The sequence below is a fragment of the Aulonocara stuartgranti genome (assembly GCF_965226115.1).
Source record: "Aulonocara stuartgranti genome assembly, chromosome: 17".
NCBI lineage: Eukaryota > Metazoa > Chordata > Actinopteri > Cichliformes > Cichlidae > Aulonocara > Aulonocara stuartgranti.
The window spans coordinates 13,009,977-13,033,518 of NC_138953.1; the positions used below are offsets into that span (position 1 = coordinate 13,009,977).

Here is a 23,542-nt window from a genome sequence, read left to right on the forward strand (position 1 = left end):
GCAAAGCTACCATATATCTTTATGCTACTTGCTATTAAATTCATTAAGTTAACTATTTATTTTCTTTACTTGTACTTCTTTGGATCATTAAGCCAGCTAAGAGGAAATTATTTTGTTGGGGGAGGAAAAGGGGAACTTCAAACCACATCACACATTCATATTCTGTGCCTTCCTTTCTGAAGCTCCGAGGAGGCTGGTGATGTGGCCACTTGTAGCAAACGCCACGTCCCGGAAGAAGACCTTGGAAAAGACGACCTCAAAAAGAGCCGGGTGGAGGACAGTAAAGTGGAAAGGGCTGATGGACAGGTCGTAGAGGGAGCCGAGCCACAGGTCTCCATATCTGACCAAGCGAAGACAGAAGACGAAGGGGAGGCGGCGGAGGAAATAAAGGAGTTTATTATTGGTAAGAAAGTGTGTGAGTGCTTCTTTTCTGAACGGTCCAGGGAGGTTGGGGTGTAGGCTGTTGCTTTCTACAACTAATGCTACGACATGTAAATGGGAGTGTTTGTAGAAATCAGGTAAGGAAAGATTTCAGGAACTTGTGTTTTGAAATTTAGGCCTCTGAATCACCGTCAGTGTCAGTCAATATATTGTATACATGCAGTATCTTATCAATGTGCATGTGAGGGAGTAGAGACCGCAGACTGACAAAGATCAAGAAGTAGTGCTGTGCAATACTGCAAATTTCAATATCGATCCAATCCCAGGAACATGCAGGGCACTATTAGAGGAGGACAGGGTTTCATGATGAATGAGATGAATCATCATCAATCTGAAAACTCAAAACACATTTTAATGATCATTAAAACACAGTGATTTTTACTTAACACAACAAAACATGCATTTCAGCTTTAATGTATTTTTTGGGGGGAGATGTAAAAAAGCACTTTAGGTCAACTTCTGTTGTTTAAATCTGCTATAAGCTGCAAATAAAAGATATGTGACAGTCAGCAAAAAACGGTCAGACACTTTTCATAGTGCATCTTTGAGGGGTTTTTTTTTTTTTCCATTTCCAGTGCTATCCATAAAAGATGCATTTAGGCTTCATGACCTCAGTGTTTCAAAATCCTGGACTGCTCAGCGCAGTATTCATGCATCCTATAGGCTCTCCGTGTAGACTCAGCTTGATGAGTTACTTTATGACATTTGCCTCTGCGTTCCTCAGACTTTAAATCAGCTTCAGTGTCATAACAGCATGCCTGTGCGAGCGTCACTTACATGTCAGCGAGCACAGCTGGCGGAGCACATAATGAGACGCCGGCATGCTGCTATTTTAAACTACTTTGTTTCTGGGTGCTGAGACCTCTTCCTCAGCCTTTCGTTCCCTCTCTGCACTCAGTAACAGTAACTTATCTTCTCTTTGCCTTTCTTTTTCATTTCTTCTTCAGACTCAAGTCCTCCACCGCTAGCACCTTTCGACCACCGCATCGTTACTCCCAAACCCCACCAGATCGCCACCTATTACACTATCAACAGAGAGGAGGTCCTGGGAGGGTGAGGGAAACACTCAGAACATTCATCTCTCATTACAGAACTTTATTTTCATTTCGCTCAGTTACAGGCACAGATGCTTAGTGTGCACTGGCACTCAATAATGAAATAACAGACGATCTCACACCCTGCACTAATAATTTTAGTTGCCCCCCCAAAGGGCAAATGGTGCTGACCCTCAGGGGGCTCTCTGATGTAACAGACCAGCGCTAAATCCTGCCTCTCAAATAGAAGATTACTCCTTAGCACGCAAACACATTTGTCAAATTACACAAGAGCATAGCCTGAATTTCTATACGAGTCAATAAACTATTATAATGTATGGACATAAGTAAGAGTCACAAACAAATTGTTATTTTGATATTTAAAAGAATTTTCAGCTTTTTAATGGCAGCTGATTCATAAAACCCCTTTGTTTAATTGGTCCGACATAAACATTAAAGAGATCCTGAACAAAACCAATCAAAACCGTATCCAAATACGCTTGAGCAGCAAACACCAGCAAACGTGAAACATCATATTTCAGCGCCAGGAATATTTGTTTTTAATAATAAAATCCAATTTACAGAATGGTTGTTCTCCGGCTCTTCATCCCATCTGTCCACACCTCTAACTCCTCCGTGTGTTTGCTTTTCTTTCATTAGGGGACGTTTTGGACAAGTCCACAAGTGCGTAGAGAACTCGTCTGGTCTGACTCTGGCTGCCAAGATCATCAAAGCCCGGAGCCAGAAAGAGAAGGTGCAGCAATGATTGGCTGGTTAATGCTGAATACGAAACAGAATCCAGGTTTAGCGATGCTGCTGAGATGCCAGTTTTCTCAGACAGTCTAATACATGGTCACTTTTATCACTGCACTATAAAGGATTCGATTTTAAAAATAGACACGCTGAGGTAATGGGCATTTGTCAGCCCCATTGTGTCTTTATTTCTCTCAGTCAACTAGATATGCGGTGGAGGTCAGATGTCAGAGTATAGCTGTGTGGTTAGATTATAATCTGAAGTATTTAAAAAGCTCATTAAACTTGTAGCCAGATCCTCAAATGACCCACATGGCTGTCGCTGATGATCCACGACCAAACAGCTGGCACTTTGTGTCTGACTGTACGTCTGTTTTGTCTTATTTGTATCTAACTATGCCCCCGAATGGCTGTAGCACAGGCTGCTATGAGTTGCATGCTGCTAATATAAATATTTACTTTTTAATCAAGTCCCTTAGGTCTGTAACTTCTGTTTCCATTGAACATTTTAAACTGAACCACAAGCAAAAACTGCCATGAAGGATTTGATCTACCTCGTCCCTAACATACCATCTTGACCAAACCAACCTTTCTATAGCAGTCTGCAGTAGCTTAAATCATAGAAAGGACCCTGCCTGTTTGATCGCTCCAGTTTTATGATATGAGGGACCAAAGAGGAATAATTGTGCAGTGAAGCAAAAGGCACTCTTGCACTTTTTGACATGCTTCAATAAGGCAAAATATAACCAGCACTTGGCTTTTAAGGTCTTTTTTTTTTTTTTTACAAATTCAACAGCTGATATGTTACACACTGAAAATCCTCAAGACAAGCATGACTTATTTGTGTTCATAACTTATTCCTTGTAAGCTTTAAAAATCTTGCAGACTGGCTTTTTCTTGTTTTCCTCTCCTTACCCCCAATTGGTCAAAGCAGATGGCCCCGCCCCTCCCTGAGCCTTGTTCTGCTAGAGGTTTCTTCCTGTTAAAAGGCAGTTTTTCCTTTTCACTATCACCAAGTGCTGCTCATTTTCTGTTTGTTGGGATTTTCTCTGTATTATTAAATCTTTAACCTACAATATAAAGCTCCTTGAGGCAACTGTTGTGATTTGGCTCTAAAAAATACAATTGAATTAAAATTAATATAGTTTTGTCATTCATTAACTTCCATATTTACGTGTCATTTTCCTATATGTGATTTTAAATTTGATTTACATTTCATTTCCGTCTATCAGGAGGTGGTGAGGAATGAGATCCAGGTGATGAACCAGCTGAACCACGCCAACCTCATTCAGCTATACGCTGCATTTGAGTCGCGTAACGACATCATCCTGGTCATGGAATAGTAAGTTTGTGTGTGTCTGTGACAATACAAAAAGAGCCTCTACAAATTCGAACTGGCTGTAACAGTGTCTCTCTTTGTGTGGTAGTGTGGAAGGAGGGGAGCTGTTTGACCGCATCATTGACGAGAACTACAACCTCACAGAGTTGGACACGGTGCTATTTATACGGCAAATCTGTGAAGGGCTGCAGTACATGCATAAAATGTACATCTTACATCTCGACCTCAAGGTAAACCTACTTGAGTCTTCGCATCACAGTAGGAATAATCTCTTTCAGTATTTTTATTTATTTTTCAATATGTTACAACATTCATTTGGAGCCTAAACAGTCTAATGAAAAGACAAGTTTATAAAGTTTCAAAATAAAAGCTTCCATCTCTGTTAATGAAATAAAATTTAGGGTGTTGTCTGTGTTCTTTTCTTTATCTTTTGCACCTATGCCAAAAAGAAGAACGGCCTCTAAAACACAGTATATGTGACACCAGAATCTGTGTTCTTTTTCAGCCTGAGAACATTCTTTGTGTCAGCAGAGCTACTAACAAGATTAAAATCATTGACTTTGGCCTTGCCAGGAGGTAAGATTTATAGTCACCTCATCTTTCATGCACTGGTTTATTTGAGTATGTTTTTCTCTTATGGTTCTGGTTCCTCTGACAGGTATAAGCCTAGGGAGAAGCTAAAGGTCAACTTTGGAACGCCTGAGTTTTTAGCTCCTGAAGTCATCAACTACGAGTTTGTGTCATTCCCAACGGACATGTGGAGTCTTGGAGTCATCACCTATATGCTGTGAGTCAAGGAGTTCATTCAGTGCACACACAGAGACACAACCTGTACAGTTCCTGACATCTGTATTATTCTTAATGTCCAGACTCAGCGGCTTGTCTCCGTTTCTGGGGGATGATGACAACGAGACGCTGAACAACATCCTGGCCTGTGAGTGGAACTTTGAGGAAGAGGAGTTTAAAGACGTCTCAGATGAAGCTAAAGACTTTATCACACGTCTTCTGGTGAAAAGCAAGAGCTGGAGGATGAGTGCAACAGAGTCCCTCAAACATCCCTGGCTGTCAGACCGGAGTCTGCACTATCAACTAAATCGCAAGGTAAATACTAAATTCACCTTACCGCAAAATTTACTTTATAGTAAACAGTGAATAATACAAAATACAATTTTAAAAATGCTTCTTTTTATTAGTAAAATGCATCTGAAATATAAAAGATCAAAAGTTTATTAATTCAAATATGAATGTGTACCATTCAAGTAAATTTCACTTGATTAGATTTGTACTTATGTAACAACATTAGATGTAAATTTTGCATGTAAGCAAATGAACCAATATGTGTGTAATATCTATTGTAAACATGAAAGGAAGACTTAAAAGTGTTTGTGTTATGCATCTTTGAAGCCTGTTTGCTATCTTAATTCAAAGAGTGTAATAACAAACAGTTTTACTGGATCCTCTTACTGCAGAAAACTAAGTGCCACTCCACGCATGGTCCTCCTTCAGAGAGTAAGACAAGTAAGAGATTTTTGTCTTCATTTTCCTGTTAGCTTATATATAAATGTTTTAATTAATTTTCAACCCAAAGAGCCTATTGTAGGACAGTTTCTCAACTTTTCTTCTATTAAGCCAAACATATTGTTTGCTTTCCTCTTAGAAACTATGTGAGACCCTCGGCATGCCTTTTGATAATGAAAGGAGCTGGAGCCCAACACTGGACCAATGCTGCTGTACCTGTGTATGAACTTGATAACTACTCTCCTCCATCCGTCTTCTGCATCGCTCCATATCTTGCAGTTCTGACTCCAGATAGTGTGATGCACGGTAATAACAGACACTCCTATTCTGTAGTGTCTGAAAACACTGATGATGAAGAACCCAAACTGTTGGACACATAAAGGCCACGTGACCTGTCTGCTTCCACATATATGACAGATCAGCTGTGTATAGCATCAAACCATCATTGTTATTCAGCCACAGTTTGTCATATTGTCCTGTTTTCTTGCATGCTTTGCACTTTCTTCATTTATTTTCTCTAAGAGTCAGAAAACATTTTTAAACACAATATAGACTGAATTCTCTTATTTGAATAATATATTTTTGCGATTTTTTTTCTTTTAATTTACAAGTCTTATAAAAACGAAATGTTTTTTTTCTTGAACATAACTTTAAGTATATTTAGAATTTGATTGAATTAGAAGTCATAGCTGATTAATTTATTTTGTGTACAGCACAGCACTGCATACCCTCACTTCCCGTTGAGGATTGACAAAATGTTAGTGATCAGTGAACCAGTGAATATATCTTGGTTTGTGCCATCGTTCACCCTAATTTTTAAGCCCTATCACCTTCTGTATGCATTTATGCCGCCACCTTGTCTTGCTTCGGCAGTTTGGAGTAGCCCTTTCACCTTCCATGAAGGCATCACGAACAACAGAATACTACCTGTGAATAATATATATTTTTTTTTTCATGACTGAAGTGGATTCTTATGTTCATTTATTTACTGGTTCAACACCAGAATGTACTTGAAGAGCTTTTATTCAATAAGTGATTTTTTTTCAATGGAGAAGAGCAGGATTTAATGTAGATATGCACAGATGGTAAGTGCATCTGTGCAGCTCAGTTTGACGGAGAGCCAACAACAGAGCAGAGAAGACACCAGCCATTGCTTTGTCATCCCTTTCAAGGAGATGAAAACTGAATGTGACTTCAACGCTCAGTTGTTTGCTTTTCCATTTGGAAGCAGAAAAGCTCTGTGAATTCAATACTTGTGCATTTGAATTTATTATTTCTTTTTCAGGTTTTCTTGTGCAATTATGAGAGATCAGTAATTATGAAATATTATTATGTTAATAAATAACTCACACCAGACAACATTCATAGTGCATCTTACTTACTGGGTATTTTTGGAAATTGAAAAAGAAATATGACAGTAAAGATACTTCTGCTTTGGAATTTTCTTTGATTTTTTAAAAGGTTCTAAAGTAGGGCACCCCTGTTGCTCACAGCAGAGTAGGTAACCCATGTAACAAAGCCTCTAGCCCTCAATACAGTGGTCTAGGTCCCCCCTTTCCTCTCTTGTGTACGCTGTCATATCATAAAGATAAAGAAGGTACAGCAAGCACTGAAGCCACTGTGTGACTTGTCTCAGGTAGGTCAAAGTCAAAAGCCTTTACTTGGCACTGGTTCTGTACATAATCTGGCATTTCAAGACCCAGTTAGAGCTTGCTTTATTTAAGCATTATGCAATTCTGTTATTCCAGCTTAATGTACTTGAGTTGGACCAACTTAATTAATTAATGATGAATCAACTTATTTACTGCACTTGAGTCCAACTTAATTTGATGGAAATGATCCAACTCATGCACATTTTGTTAGGCCAACTCAAATACAAACAGAAGTGTGAATAGAAAGCCATTTATTAATGTGGAAATCCTTTCCACGATTATTTAAGTTCACGTAAAGGGTTATTTTTAGGAGTGTTCAACAAAGTCTAGTCTGGTTAACATAAAACTTGTCATGTGCATCTTTCAATTTTATGGATTTATAACAAATTTCACATACAGCTGCTGCTTCATCCATGCTCTTCCACTTATTACGGGTAGCCTGAAGTCTATCCCAGCTGTCGAGAGGCGGGGTACACCCTGGACAGGTCGCAAGTCTATTACAGCGATAACACCGAGAGACAGAAAAGAATTTGCAATCACATTCACACTTATGGGTAATTTAGAATAACCAATTAACCTAAACACACTAACTGCATGTCTTTGGATTGTGGGAGGAAGCCAGAGTACCTTGACAGAACCCATGCAAGCACAGAAATACCAATAGCACACATATGGTGTGTATCCTTTTCTGCCCTACTGCAGAAGTGCAGTGAGTTATCTCGCCTGTTTACCTCAACTAGAGTTGCTCAGTTCAGAGGAAAATCCCTCATGTGGGGAAAGATAAGATAAGATAAGATAACCTTTATTAGTCCCACACGTGGGAAATTTTTTTGTCACAGCAGGAAGTGGACAGTGCAAAAGTTATGAGGCAAAAATTAGAATACAATAAGAATAAATACAGTACACAACTGTACAGAATAGAATAAAATAAAATACTATATACAGTAGAATAAAATAAAATAAATATACAATAAGATAAAAATAGAATACAAATACAAATACTATATACAACTGAGTAAAAATACAACGATGACAGAAAGGATTATTGCACTTAGTATTATTGCATATGTATGGATGTGTGTGCTTGATCAGTTAAAGTCTTTATTATGGAGTCTGACAGCAGTGGGGAGGAAAGACCTGCGAAATCTCTCCGTCCCACACCGTGGGTGCCGCAGTCTCCCACTGAAGGAGCTGCTCAGTGCTGTCACAGTCTGCTGCATGGGGTGGGAGATGTTGTCCATCAGGGATGACAGCTTAGCCGCCGTTCTCCTGTCACTCACCACCTCCACTGGGTCCAGAGGGCATCCTAGAACAGAGCTGGCCCTTCGGATCACCCTGTTCAGTCTCTTCCTGTCCCCAGCAGAGATGCTGCCGCCCCAGCAGACCACACCATAAAAGATAGCAGAAGCCACCACAGAGTCATAGAAGGTCTTCAGGAGTGGGCCCTCCACTCCAAACGACCTGAGTCTCCGCAGCAGGTACAGCCTGCTCTGCCCTTTCCTGGAGGAAACGGAGGAATAGTCCCTCTTTGTCTCACTGGAGACTGGGACACATTATTTTCTGACAACTAAAGAAATAACATGTTTGAACAATCTGATCATTAAAATGAAATAAGATTTTATGGGGGGTGGCTTATTTCCATCCATGATTTACTTCTTGCCTTTGCGCCCTTGCATAATATCTGCTTAACAATTTCAAACAAGCTGCATAGATGGATTCACCGGATTCATTGAAACCACAAGCGCACGTAGAGGAAAGTCCATGAAAATGCATTCCTTGGTCATCTTTAATCTTCTGAGTTTTAAAGTTCATTTGGGATGATTGTCCTGCTACAAAATCTTCTTAATTGAACATGTTATAATTTCTTATGTTTTCATAAGTTTGTAAATGCATCCTGACTCTTTCCATGTTTCCAAAAAACAAACCAAACCAAAAGAAACTCACCAGATATTTGACCCTTTCATCTCAAAATCTGAACCAGATACAAAATAGGGTACGGAGAGAAACGCAAAGGATTATTTGTATTTGAGGTATATTAACTACTTAATTTTCATATTACTCAATTTCTACAAATCAGCATTCTACAGCCTCGCAGAAAGAGAAATGTACCTTAAATCGTGAAAACATGCCTAAGGTTACATTTAATCCTTGTAATCTATAGTGTATCTGCAATTCTTAAGACCAAAAGTAGCTGTAGGTTGCTAAACTTGGCCTTGTGTAGATTTGTATGAAGGCCTCTTTGACTGTTTCAGATGTGATTCCCATTATTTTAATTTCACTATGCACAGACCACGTGTAGTGTTTAATTTTTTTTTTAAAGTTACTCGTTTTCCGTTGTTCCCTGTCTCCTGGTTTTACTAGCCGTTTTAATCCACTTATCTCCAAAATCCCACTTTAAATAACTGTCAAAATATTTAACCCAAGCCAAAGGAAGACTGCACAACAGCAAATGATTGAAAGGATGTAACTGTATTTAAATATTTGATATGACTCATGAGATTCTGTGCTTGAATCCCTACTAAGGATTGTATGTCCAGTGATTAATGCAGCATTACGGGAAATCAGCGGCTGGAAGCATCATTACTTCACACAGTCAGCTGCTGAGAATCCAAACCTCATTTAACAACTGAGTTCCAACTGAGTCCCCCTCAGTCTCATTCTCCAGCAATAACAAACATGTCCCTGTGCACAGCGAGGGATTTTTGGCTATTTGCAAAAGAAAAACGACAGTCCAACAAAGAGAAGATAACCAATTTTATGGGTCAAAGTTAAAAACAAAAAAAGAGAGGAAACAAAAACCAGTATGAGAATGAGGGCGATTCACTGATTAGTTGATATGCTGAGTTAGCAGACAGCTCCAGTGAGTTTTCCAGCTGAGAATTACATTTTTCTCATAAATCCACCAGATAACGGGCTGGGGTTGTGAGTTTACATTGTCACATAAAACCACCCTGTGACCTGCTGAAATTTGTATTGCCATCAACTCGGGGATCTTTTAACATCCATCAAAATATCTGATTGCTGTACCAGAATGAGCCCCTTTTTATCAGCGTAAATCAAAACTCTGAAGTGCGAGCAAGGCTCTGGGAAAAGGAAAGGAAGAGGACATCCAAGACCAACGAAAATTCACTTGCTCATTCCCCAGCCTCATCTCAATGAAACCTGAAATGTTTATTAGTGTCTGAAGACTAGGGAAAATACACAAAGCAGTAATGGGAGAGGGAGGGGCAGATAATGCAACTCAAGGACATGAAAAATGTAAGAGCTTATATACTTAAAGATGGATAAACTGTAAGACAGCAGCAACGAGACAGGGGCAAATGGGGTTAGTATCTTGCCCAAGGACAGTTGGCATGCAGACTGGGGGAGCCAAGGAATCAAACCACTAACCTTCCAGTCAGTAAATACTACCTCAGTAGAAGCTCTACCTCCGGAGCTACAGCCACCCCAGGGAGAAGAGTTCCCGACATCTAGGGCAACCACGTCCTCATTTGAACAGAAAGCACCTCAGCAGCCTTTCACATAAACCATCTGGGTGATGAGGTCACTCAGTCACTTAGCCCAGAGGTTTCTAACATGAGTGCATTCACAGTTTACTTCCCTGAGAACCATGAATCTCCCGGGCAGACCAAAAAAACAGACTGACACTCTTGCCACAGAGTCCCCTAAGGGGAGTGTAAGTTGCACCCACAAGTAGTGCAAATGATTTGGAATCAGTACAGCATAGCCTGGTTGGACATCTTTCTGTCCAAGCGCACAACTCTGCCATCTATGGTTTTTCTTGGTATAGGCTGGCGCCCAACTAAGGGTAGATGCTCTCACCAGTGCCTAGCCAGGGAGTCTCCTTTATGCTTTCCCTTTGATTCCCCTAATGTGCTTCAAATCAAATCAAATCAAATCACTTTTATTGTCACATCACATGTGCAGGCACACTGATACAGTGCATGTGAGTGAAATTCTTGTGTGCGAGCTTCACAAGCAACAGAGGTGTGTAAAAATACAATAACATAAGAACAAGCAAAATATAAGAATGGGTAAATCTGTGAAGTATATGAATAAATATATGCACAATATAAGAGTGTATGTGCATTACGGAATGTGTATACTAAATATGTATATCTTTGTGTGTGTGTACATATATATATATATGTCTTTGTCTTGTCTTGACACCAGTGGGTCAGGGCACTGACCTCCTCCCGGTAGGCCGTTTCATCACCTTTGGTGATAAGACCCACCACTGTAGTGTCGTCCACAAACTTCACTTGCTTGGTTAACAGTGTGATGCATTTGGCCACAGGGTTCTCTTGGTGGCTTCGGACGTCTGGTTCCTGACACCTCTCAGTCTGCTGAGCAGGGACCCACAGGATCTTTCAAGGAGGTTTGAGCTTTTGTCCCGGCTGGGATGCATGGCCACAAGGGGATCTGTCATTCTTCGCTGACTTTGAACCTTCTGTTAACAATACCTTACTCTTTTAACATGGATGGTGTATAAGAGTTGTTGGTGTTAATGCATGGGACAACAGTTTGGACCCAGTCTTCAATCCATGCATGACATGTTGCACTGCCACCACATCTGGGACTGAGAGATGTTACACTAGTGGAGAATCTAGCAAATGTGCAGGAGCAACCTGGGCAACATTGTGCACATTTGCTAGGTTCTATGGACTTAACATGGCCTCAGGCTCCACGCTAGCCTCTCCTGTACTACCTCTGGCTGACCAGTACGTTGTTCTTTGTGACAGCACTGTTCACTGGCAGTAAGAAAGGAATGAATGAAGTTACAAAGGCAACTAAGATCCTGAAAATTCATTGATGACTCACTCACTTAGAACGTCTTATTGTCAGAAGATTCCTAGAGACCGGATGCAAATGTTTCCTCTAAGCCAGGCAACACACTTGCATTCATTAATAATTCTGTTTTCATTTAATACAAACGGTCATTTTGTCATGATTTCCACTGGTCCCACTGATCCAAAAAAAAACACTTATTTGGTACATCAACAGTTGTATTTATGTGGAATACCACAGTAAACCACATTTAACCTTGGAAGTCATTACCTGACACAAGTTTTGTTGAAATATGACTAAAATTGTAGTAGCAGTAGGAGGGAGTTTTAGAAGGATGGACTGACCTTTGACCTCAGTACACTTTCCTGAGAAGTCTTATTAAATATAACGTAATATTTATTTAGTAAAGTGAGGCTTCACTGGTCTCAGAAAGAAGATAAAGCAGAGTATACTTCTGGAAAAGCCTACTGTGGGACAAGTTGCTACTGTATGAGTGTGACGTGTCTCCCAGTTTCTCTGTCAGCTGCATGGTGCTTGTGGATGTAACTGCTGCCACACCCACTTGTCATAAAGTCAAAGGGTACTACATGGAATTTTTGTTTACTGTTGATACCTTTGTAAGATAAGACACTGACCTTGGCAAAGGACTTCTTTCTCTGTGCTCATTTTCTTTATTCAAAATACAGGCATTGTCCTAATTTACAACTTTTCTTTATTTCAAAAAGATCTCTGGAGGCCTTGTCATCCTGAAAGAGCCCACTATTAACAACTTAAACTCCTGAGAAATGTTCTTCTCAGTTGCCAAGAAGGAATTGCTAGATATCCTATCAAAGTGACCATCTGATCTCAAGTTCTTTCATTTGAACTCAGACCTGCACTCTGTGGTGTTTCTGCACACTCGACACACGTGTGAAGAATGAAGCTCTCTGCACAGCAGTGCACACACAGTCACTCAAATATCTGGAAACGCACAGCAAGACACCTGCTGCCCAAACAAGTGAGGAGCCTCGGGCTGTAACAGAGCTGTGTGTTGTTCTTGTTTGATCAGGCTGGGTGGATCGTCAGACTGCTGTGCTTCTCAGGACCCAGGGAACATTTCTTTTCTTTTTTCCTTTTTTCATGATGATGTTTACTTTACACTCTAATGAAATCACACCTCCCACCATGCTGTGCTCCCAGAAAAGCTGAGCAGAAAGAGAACACTTTCTCGAGGCTACTGACACTCTCAGCTGGAGCAGATGTTGTCATACATGATCAAATGTACAAGAACAATAAGAGATGAAGAGCAGCTCTGATTGCTTCTTTTAAGATACTGTCTTAAGTCATTGTGGATCATCTTTTTAAATGACTCCCCTATCTGGGTCAACCTATCAAGTTCTGGTCGTGAATTGTGTTTATTTTGGCCCCTGGAGAGACCAATTCTGTGACAGATGTAACTGCCCACACTAGACTTTCCTCTGAAATTTCTCTGAAATGTCTTTTGAGTTAGAAAAACATATTTTTCCAGATTTGGAGACAATTAAACTTCAGCCAAGTTGCTATGTGGGGATAGACATGTGGCCATTTCTGTTTCTTTCTGTATCTGTTTGTCTAATTTTCTAGCTAAATATGAAGAAATTTGGTGATTCGGTGTGAGCAAAAAATAAAAGCCATTACATTTTGATGTGGATCTGGATCACTTTCCGTTGGGCTTTGTAAGGAATATTTGAGCATATTTGGTTGCTTCATTGAAGTTATGATATTTGCATGATGGTTTTCCTAAGATTAAGATGCCAGGCTTTTGGCAGCATCTGCTTTGCATCAAATGGAAACTTACTCAATTCACTTCATTATACATCCCCACTCACAGTTTAGGCTAACATCCTTGGTATAAATTTGTAATTTTGGCTCAAATAAAAATGTTTTCTCTCTATATATATTTTTTAAAAGAAGCAAGAGTAAGGAATTTTGTGTTTGGTAATACATCTTGTACCATTGGAAAGCCTGTTTATTTCCCCTAAATGAAGCCACATTTTAAGGACAATGCATTTGTGGGTTTGGCGAAAAATGTGCCAAATCCTTTCTGCCAAGGCCAAAGAGCTTATTGTGCTGTTGATTCTTCTTTGGTGTTGTTTACTGGCTTAGATGACTAGAGTCTGAAAAAAACAAGAGATACTGGTATGGTGAGGAGGAAGGAGATGAGAAGGTGAGAGTAGTGCTGGAAGAGACAGATGTAGGAATAGAAAATGAAAATATAAATGTAAAACATTTAAATAGTCATGTTATGTTAGTAATAGTTATGTTCTTTGAAACATATACTGGCGATTTTTGAAAATTCAAGTAACTTATTACAGTTATACTATTTATCCAGTGTCTGAATACATTGATTGTCTGACCTATCGCCCCTGGCTGTGTGTCTTACACTGTGCACTAGGAAGACTTTTGTGAGGTGTGTAACCAGGCTTGCTTCGTTATGGACAAGTGACGTGAAGTGCACTACATCACCACAAAAATTGCGTGTTAGTGTTCGAGCTTTTTTCATGGAGCTTGGTGAAAGGAGAGAACACTTTGAGCCGATCTCTCCTAATAAAGTATTAGACATAACATGCCTAAAAACAATTAAATGTTATTACTATAATGTTCACAAGTCATTTTCTTCATTACAAGGTGTATGCCAAGCAGCTTGCGTACCACAACAGCAAACCTCACCACCGTAGACTCAGGACCTCCTTGTTGTGAGGCAACAGTGCTAATCACATTGTGCTGCCTATAATATAAACAAAACAGAAAATAATCAGGATCACTCTAAAATGTTTTATTTTTAAACTACATTTAAAAGTTTCAGTTGTGCTCAGGTTTGTGAGTTATGGCCTATATTGTGAACAAATACTTGCGAAGTGTTCAAAAGTCTTTTTCTTAGCTGTTAGAAACAGTCATTGGTTGCATTTCTCCCTCCGTCCTTCTAGTGACGCTGTTGCAAGAAAAAACTATTTAGCGCTCACAGGCTTTCCTCTCTTTAGGCAAGCGTGTTTTACTGCTTCTTCTCGCTCGGTTCCCATTGGCCAACTTCATCACGCTTCCTCATACGTAACAGCGTGCAGCGGTTTCCAGCTTGGTTTACGGATGCGGCGGAGGGTCGGTGGTACTCAGACGGTAAACTGACGGAAGCCTTTTGCTGGGTCCGGCTGGTCAGTGAGGCAGCAAACCGTAAACATTCACCCGGTCAGAGATGGCTCAGTGCTTCGAGACTGCCACCGTTAGCTCCGATGTTCATGGAGAGCCGAAGAATGAGAAGAAAGTAGCCGTTATCACCGGCATCACCGGGCAGGTAAAGTTACTGCACTGTGGGATGGGATGGACAAACCCCAGTTTATAAAACCTTGCTTTCCAATGGCGCACTTTAATCGTCACTGCTGGCGAAAGCCTCAGTACCTCCTCGTTCGTGGTTAATTTTGAGAGGAAACGTGTGATTAAAGCTGCCGGTGTCACTTACACCTGTCAAGAGTTAGAAAGGCGGTAATTCACCATCCCATTCAAATGTGCTCTTTGTGTATTTTGCATAGGATTGTTGATGTGTGCGATTTTATGTCGCATTGAAATTCTCCCAGAAAGGGAATTAATTTTGCGTCTCATTCACGCTTTAAGAGAAAACGCTTCTGCTCTTTCTAGTCAGTTGTCTTTGTAGTATACTTCCAAGTTTTCAAGAATGTCGTCAGAGTACACGTTTCTGGCTCTGTGAGTCCACACACAGCCAGTGACAGCGCACTGGTGTCAGATAAAGGGAGTCAAATAGGTAGTTCAGGTGGAACTCGTCATGCTTTCTGGTTTGTCAGCTTTTCAACCTGTTCTGGTCACAGACAACGTGGTGATGTGAACATTTAAATTAAAAAATGACAGAACATGAATGTTTAGGTGTCTCTGTGTAGAATTAACCTTAAACCTTTAAACTCTGTAAACCATCAGCTGAGATTTAAAAAACAACGTAAACAAAAAAAGTTGCCTAAGACTTGAAAGTAGCCACCAGCAATCCTGCAAACCATGCTACACAGTAACCCATGTGTACAAGTTTATGATTACAATACAATACACAGTAAATTACAATAAAATTTGTTGTTTCCAGAGACGCACTGCAGACCGTGAATGACACACAGCAAACCATAACGAAAGGCAGTGTTGACACTACTCTAGAAACACAAGTCATCGTGTCACATCATCAATTTGTAGACTAGTTTGGACGAAACTATCAGTTACTATAAATTATTTCCATTACTGGTCAGCTGCAAATCCTCTGAACTTACTGCTGTTTAATCATCACATCATTTCCTGGAAAGATAAGCTCCGGGTTGCAACAGCCCATTGAACAAGTTCTTTACTGTGGAGCCGGATGTTTCCTATTCCCAGAGTGATACAAATCTAGCAGCTTAACTGTCAGCATTTATGAAGGATGAAGCACATGTGCTCTTTTTGAACAAAGCAATGTCACCATGACACAGCTTCACACACACAGGTGTTGAGCTGTGATGATAACCAGCTAAGTCAGGCGTGTTTCTTAATTAACTAATAGGGAAATTATGGTGGTTTGGCCAGCAGTGGAAGCACACATAGGCAGTCCATACGCCTGTATAGATAAATAAATAAATGAATATAAGTGGACCAAATATTGTCACATGGTTTGCAGTGACGCATTTACTTGGATTTAACTTGAATCTTTCCCCTGCGTGAACGACAAAGGACGGGGAAAAGCTACAAGTCTACAAAGTCATCAACTGACGTGGACCACAGTAAACAGAACTAGAGATGTAGAAAAAGTCAGCAGGTGGTGCAGCATTCCTAAGTAATAGAAATAAGACACAATTCCATGGAAAATGCATGTACTGTCCAAACTAATAAAAGAGATGCTTCAGTGTTTTACTACAGATGACAAATGTAGCTACTGCTTCATCGTAGAACCTTTAGCAGTCCTAAAGGAAGATTATGTAAAATTAAATTCAAATTTTCCTTATTTCTTACAAACTTAACAGTGTAATTTTTTTATGCCAACAGCTAACAGTAAGTAGACATTAAAGTAAAAAGAAAAAAGAAAATGAAATGAATCACTGAGTGAAGTGGAGTGCAAAACATAAAGGTCCAAATAGGATGCTGAAGCATAGCCAGTTTATTACAGCCTATTTTAAAGCATGCAACTCGAACAAGAAGTAACAGTGTGACACTGTGACACATGACATGTTTTAACATTACGCATCTAAAACAACAGGTGATGCCAAAGCTTCTGTAACATCACTCTTCATTCAATATATTCGCATTTATTTCATTTATATTCAGACATTAATTCGATATGGTCAGCCTTTCATTGTAATAAAGAAATAATTAAATACATACATACAAAAAAAAATTGCATTCCCCACACTCTCCTTTATCCCTAAAGCTCGGGTCCTTTACCAGAGGCCTGGGAGATTCTTTGCTGTTCCTGGCACTGCACTCTTCTGAACAGAGATCTCAGACATTGCTTCTGGGATCTGCTGGAGCTGTATGATGTAATACAGAGAGAAGCTAGATAGCTAGGCAAAGGTGTGTTATTGTGGCTGATCCTCACAAACACAAGGAATGGTAACTTTATTTTTAGTTACTACTACTGCTATGTTCCCGGACATTTTCTCAGACTCTTTTTATGGGGATCACCTGCTCATCAAACATGTTAATAATTATAAATGGCTTCAAGCTCACATTCACGCTTGTGTGACTCTGAGGCATTTTTCTGTGATATGTGCACACATTTCTGCATCTTTTTCCCTGGAAACACATACTGTATAGTTTATGTATTTTTGTATTTCAGTTTTCAGTTTGAATCTTTGCATCTCATGGCAATGCATACACTTAAAGCACAACTTTTTAGGGTGTAGTCCCCTTGCTCTCTGTTGATGTGTGTCAAAGAAGCCACAACAATTTCTGTGTGCCCGAGATGTAAGAGTGCCCGAGGTGTAATGGTGGTATTCAGTCCCCCTGAACACACACTGAAAACCTAAAGATTTCCCTGTAGGGTGTATAGTCTCATGTAACTACAGCAGTTAAATGTGTTAGAATTTTAACTCGCCAGTAAGTACTTGAAGTATTTTCCAAAATGTTGTTGAAGGTCGTTTTTTTTTTTTTTTTTTTCTTCTTTCTTCTAGCTGCTACCCAAAGCCATCCTCATGACCTCATCTCCTTGTTGCTTTGGAAATCATAAAAATCCAACTCCACTGCATAAAGAGCTTACATCCTGGTCATATGTATGGTTTTGTCATTTTACAACACAGCAGCTCACCAGTCTGACGAGTTTCTAAAGTCCACCATTTAAGGTTAAAATCCCAAAGCAATCTTTGTCTCATATAACTCAGACTTGTATAAACAACGGTCCCATAATGCATTAGTAACACAGTAGTAGGGGTGGGGGAAAAAATCGATACTGTGTAGTATCGTGATATTTTGTTTGCTAATAATGTATCGATACAGGGACAGCAGAAATCGATATTTTGTTACAAAAAAAGTTTTTGTGGACTCTGACTTCAGAGCATGTTGATCCTTTTTCTGAGCAAGAATCCTGACACTGTCCAAATGTGTTTAACTTTTTTTTTTTGGCAGCAATAAACATGACAGTTTACTTATTTTAATTTAAGACATGTTTTATTTTAATTCAGTTTAAAACTTTTTTATTTAATGTAAAATTATATTTTGTTTTAATTTACTTTCAAATTCTTCAGTTGCTGAATGGGCTGCATAGTTTTCATAAATTGCATAGTTCAGAATAGCTATAATTGTACCAGATGGTTGCATTCAGTTAAGTTGGACTAGACTGTAATACAAACCGTTCAGTTTGTCAACAATAAAACTGACTGAAATGAGAGAAAGACTGAGTGCGAGACTTTGATATTAGATATAATGAATATTGATAAAGTTTACCTTTATGTACAGAATCTGAATATCGCAAAATATTTTAAAAAATTGCAATAATATGTATGGTGATTCCCACCTCTACACAGTAGTATGTGGATGAATTCAAGTCAGAGTTTATATATTGACATTTAGGTTAGTCCCTAAGAAATGGCTAAGCTAAGAGTGTATTTTGAAAACAGGAGGGAGGGATAGTATCATTTTATTGACATTGCCAGCAATTAAAGAATAAAAACAGCGCTATGCAACACGACATTGGGACAAGTACAAAAACCTGGATACATAGCAGTAGGTGCAGAATTTGGAAGTTTGAGAAGAATCTGATAATCTGATGTCACATCAAAGCAAAGCCAGAGAGCTGCTGTGAAAGCAGGTTTTGTAGTAGCAGAGAAGAAAGAGGAAGAGCTTTTGAAATACTCCACGATTAAAGTGTGCGGCATCTTGTGTCCACAGAAACACAAGCATTTTCAAATGTTGGCTTAAGCACAAATACTGTTGCTGATTGGATGTGTGATCTTGTCTCTGATTTACAAGCACAGTTGATGGAAAAGGGAAAAGATTTCATTGAATACTCTGTGGCTGTGGATGAGAGCACTGACACTACTGACACAGCACAGCTGGCCATCTTCATCTGTGGGGCTGCAGTTTATGTGTCATAGAGGAACGTTTGGGCTTTAAATCATTGCATACTACAACCAGGGCAAAAGGAATCTTTAATGAAGTATCTAAATGTGTAATTGATATGAAACTGCTTGAAACTAATTTATGCGACTAAAAAACAGATGGAGTCGCTGCGAAAAAGGTAGATTTGTAGGAATGATGTGGGAGAAGATGCAGGGGGTGAACAGAACACTATAGTGCAATGGGGCAAAAAGTGGAGGTGTAAGTTGGTTTTTCTGTGCGACATAACTAAGCCTCTTATTACACTAAACCTTCAGCTTGGGGGATGAGGCTGTGTGATCACAGATATGTATGATGCGTATGTATAAGGTCTTTTCAAGTCAGTCAAACGCAGCAAAGGAACTTTGCTCACTTTCCCTATTACCAAACAGTGTCAAGCCAAGTCACCACTACAGTGTTCCCAAATATGCATTTTGCTGATAAAGTGAACACGCTTTGCACTGAGATCACACAGTGCTTTGGTAGCTTTGCAGTGCAGAAATATAATTTTGAACTGGTACGTGATCCATTTAGTGTTGATGTGTAAAAAAAACACCTGTACGAACTTTGCATGTGACAGCTTTGAAAATCTTGCGACTGCAGGTTTACTAGTGCAGAAAGCACATTCAGATGACTCACATGTGTTCTACAGAATTTTTTCATTGCCATTAGCAAAATAATACAGAGTAGGGCTGTGCGATATGACCAAAATCTCATATCCCCGATATAAAACATTTATCGTCCTGACAACGATATAAATCACAAAAACGTAATATTTTCTGTAAATTCTGTGAATCTCGGGCAGCTCGACTTACGTGAACTTTTTCCACCTGCGTGTCCTGTACCTGGAGTCGAGTGTTTTAACCAATGCATAAAACTATATTTTTAGCCACAGGTTGTAACGACCGCCTTTTTCTTTGTATTTATTACGCAGGGAAACGCCTGTTCTAACGTTTGAGTCTAAGGTTTAGTTTTTAGCATCTGACGGCTTGTTTTTGCTTCTCATCCGTAAGCACTGTGAATACTCTTTCACGTGATTCAGTTTATTTTGAAAAGTCTCAACAGGATCTTGAGCTTTATTGTGAAAGGTTTATGTGGAACACAAACAAGCGGACAGCAGAGCCACGCGATGGTTTTACCGTCACTGTTGCTAACCTAAAAACAGGCGCTTGTCCGTCCATAGTGTGGTTATATTAAATATAAGAGAAAGAGAGAACTTGAAGAAATTAATAAAGCCACTACAGTGAAAAAATGTTGCTGTAAACAGTTTATTTTACGACACGACGAAACAAACGATAGCGTAATAGGAAATGGTAGACGTTTTTATATCGTCATCCGATATATATCGTTATATCGAACAGCCCTAATACAGGGTGTATTGTTAGGGTGCATTAATACTTGCTTTACACTCTTTTGTTCACATCAATTTTGTGCTTTCAGCTACGTGTTTCATAACAGGATTGTGAACACACAAAAAAGCTTAAACACTGAAGGAAATAAAAATAATTAAAGATGTTTTTATGTGCAGGTTTAAATGAAATTTTCATTTCCTTTGAGCTCTTCTTTGATCTCCACCAACCTATTAGAGAAATATCTGTATCTAACAGTTGTTTTGTCAACTATTCAGAAGGTTGGTAGTTTGATCCCCAGCTCCTGTGTCTGTACGTTGAAGCGCCCTGTGCAAGACACAACCCTAATGGGATTTTTCAAATGAATAGCTCCCGGGACAAACTGACAAATTCTGGCAATTGTGTCCACTTTTAAAATGTTTTGTTGACTGTTATTCATGAATACTAATTACAAGAAGCTTGCCTAAGAGAGATCTTACCAAGTCACGACTTTCAGGCTTATTAGAATTGTGCAAACGCCGTTTTAGGGCTGTTTGTTTATTATATAGTGTATTAACATATTTGTTTGGATTTGTGTTCTTAAGTCTGAAAACGTAAAGAGCTGCAGTCTTACACCTGATTTATCCTACCAGTGGCAAAATTACGCTGTAGCCCAACTTACACAGTGGGCCATTTATTTTGTATGCCCCTTATTTTAGCATAACTAATACCACAGTTTAACCAAAGTTCATTTTTAATGTTTCAATGATTCTCTCTCTCTTTTTTTTTACATGAATGTATTTAGATGTTAAGTATTGTGTTGTTTGCTGTAATCAATTTTGTCAGTTTATTAGTAGGTTCAGAAAAATAACTTGCCACCAAGAGCTATAATTATTTGTAAAATGATTAGAAAGTAACAACTTAAGTATTTGCATCATTTGCACACTTTTAATAAATCACTGCATTTGTTTTCCATTTTCTTAGAAAAATGTTAAGGAATGGGGGGTGGCTCCAGATGGTTGCACAGTACTTCACATTTATCGTTAGGTGTTTCTTACAGGGATAACGAAATAAAGATGGTGCACACCATTGGACTCTAGCGTTTTCTCACTTTTCCGCTAGTTGATTAGTGCGAGCACATTGTGAGCACAGGTCAACATCAAGCGACAGCGAGCTGGTCCTGATGTTATAGTGTTATTATACTATTTGTGTATTCAGTACCAGTGCGTGTTTTGTGTTCCAGCGTGCTTGTTTCCAAATGGAGTGGCTGGAATTGGTCAGATCTGTTCTGAGATGTGTGATGAGATGCTGATGGCGATGTCACACTAGCAGTTTCAAGTGTTAGCCTCTTTAGCCAACCATCATTCTAGATGCAAAGAGTGTCTAACATACAGCATCACTGGATTAGTTTAGTATAAAGAACAGCTCCTGTTTTCTGACTGTACTGAAGATCATACAGATGGAATTTGTTAGTACTCTGTTATAAAGCTCATAGACTGTAAAGTTATTGCCTACAGATAAAAGGAATAAAGATATAATCTGGGATTTTAACTACTATTTCCAAGATATTCTAATCTAGTCAATTTAATATTAAAGGAAACATAATTTGTGTCAAACTTTCAACATTTTCAATGTATTATAAATGTTATATCGATATGACACGAGAAGATTCTGCTCTCGTTACCTGTTCCTTTACTCATAGTCTTTTTACGTCTCACTCTTCCATGTATTTGTTCTGCTTTATCTAAAGAAGTAGAAATAATATAACCTGTCTATGACCTAGATATCAGTGGTGTGTGTGTATGTCATATGTAGCGTACAGATATAAGAGGAATTTCTGTTGCCATGTGATGATTTGCACTGAAGCAAACTTAAGCAGAAACCTGAGAAATATTTCATGGTAGGGAATAAAAGTAGTCCGTTGACCTTTACCAGAATCCGGCCCTGGAGAGACAACTTTCAGCGGTCTTGGAAAGTCATTTTCAACATCTCACATTCCTTTAACAAGCAAAGGTCCATCTCCCCTCACCCTCTTTAACAGGAAAAAAGAATAACAGTGTTAATTCATTTTTATTTCACCAGTCATGGCTTTACTATTACTGACTACTGAGAGCCTATGCAGGAGGCAAGCAGGCAGGCATCTGGATACAACATCTCAGAAGTCACTTGTCAGGCCACCGGGGTCACTGCGATGCTGTAAATCAGTTGGCTAACTACTGTTCATAAATTTCAGGGCAACACGCTGCTCGGCCTGAATACTTTTGACTGCTGTCTTGGTGTGAAGTATTGGGTTGAGAGAGTGTGAGGTATGGGAGACCACCTGAGTGCCAAGGCAAAGCTGTGGAGCTGGGCAGGGGTTCTGGTTGATAGTGTGGTTTTTTTATTAGCTGGGGTTACAAAGAGGACAGGTTCACCTTCTCTGTTCCACAGTAAAACTTTACTTTGGCTTTGAGACCGGCACTTCTTTCTTCAACCCCTCTGGTTGGGAAAACAGCACTAGATTGCAGTATGACCCCGCAAGCTTTTTGATGTTCAACCTACAGGCCTCTTTCCTTCATCCTTTGTTGGTGTTTTATACACTCTCATTCCTTCCTTGCCTCCTTCCCTAGACTCCACTGTTAGCAACACTGGATAGAGTGTTTGCCTGTGCCAGTAATAATAATCATAAAGCTAAGAATCCGTGCACACATCTCCGCTGTTGCTCATAACGGCTGCTGATGGCTCCTAAAGGCCGAGTCCTCCTCTGAATGAAGTCTGTCAGCTTCTATTTATTCAGGAAAAGAGATGTAAGCCAAGTCCAGCTGCAGTTAGTTGTAAATGGTAAAAAACATAGGTGCATCTACTACAAATTCTCATGAGTTCTCGACGTCAGAGGTCAAGTTTTCTGAAAATCCTGCGAATGCGATAACCAGAGAATGAGGCGACGTAGGCTTTTGAAATTGATACCACAGGTGTAGCTACAGCCTCTTTTCCACTAGCACCGGCTCAGCTCAGCTCGACTACTCATTTTTGGTCTTTTCCCCTTACAATAGATTAGCGCCTAATGTGCGTGGGGTTGTTATAGCAATGCGTCTGAAAGTCCTAAGATGATGTCATTTGTATGCGACATAAACGCAGCTCAAC

The 23,542-nt window shown here is 39.5% G+C and overlaps 2 protein-coding genes across 4 annotated transcripts in view; both read left to right on the forward strand.

The window, feature by feature from the left end:
* mylk4b (myosin light chain kinase family, member 4b) overlaps positions 1-6,444 on the forward strand; it is a 56,551-nt gene extending 50,107 nt beyond the window's left edge. For all 3 annotated transcript variants that reach the window (XM_082509653.1, XM_082509652.1, XM_082509651.1), the window contains 10 exons: positions 183-403; positions 1,389-1,494; positions 2,136-2,229; positions 3,461-3,570; positions 3,656-3,797; positions 4,073-4,143; positions 4,226-4,354; positions 4,437-4,668; positions 5,037-5,085; positions 5,225-6,444. In XM_082509653.1, the coding sequence (XP_082365779.1) occupies positions 183-403; positions 1,389-1,494; positions 2,136-2,229; positions 3,461-3,570; positions 3,656-3,797; positions 4,073-4,143; positions 4,226-4,354; positions 4,437-4,668; positions 5,037-5,085; positions 5,225-5,235 (1,165 nt within the window). In that variant the 3' untranslated portion in view covers positions 5,236-6,444. The remainder of the gene's footprint in view (positions 1-182; positions 404-1,388; positions 1,495-2,135; positions 2,230-3,460; positions 3,571-3,655; positions 3,798-4,072; positions 4,144-4,225; positions 4,355-4,436; positions 4,669-5,036; positions 5,086-5,224) is intronic.
* An 8,123-nt stretch (positions 6,445-14,567) lies between these two features.
* gmds (GDP-mannose 4,6-dehydratase) overlaps positions 14,568-23,542 on the forward strand; it is a 195,315-nt gene continuing 186,340 nt past the window's right edge. Inside the window, exon 1 of the mRNA XM_082509656.1 lies at positions 14,568-14,832. Within this exon, the coding sequence (XP_082365782.1) occupies positions 14,734-14,832 (99 nt within the window). The 5' untranslated portion in view covers positions 14,568-14,733. The remainder of the gene's footprint in view (positions 14,833-23,542) is intronic.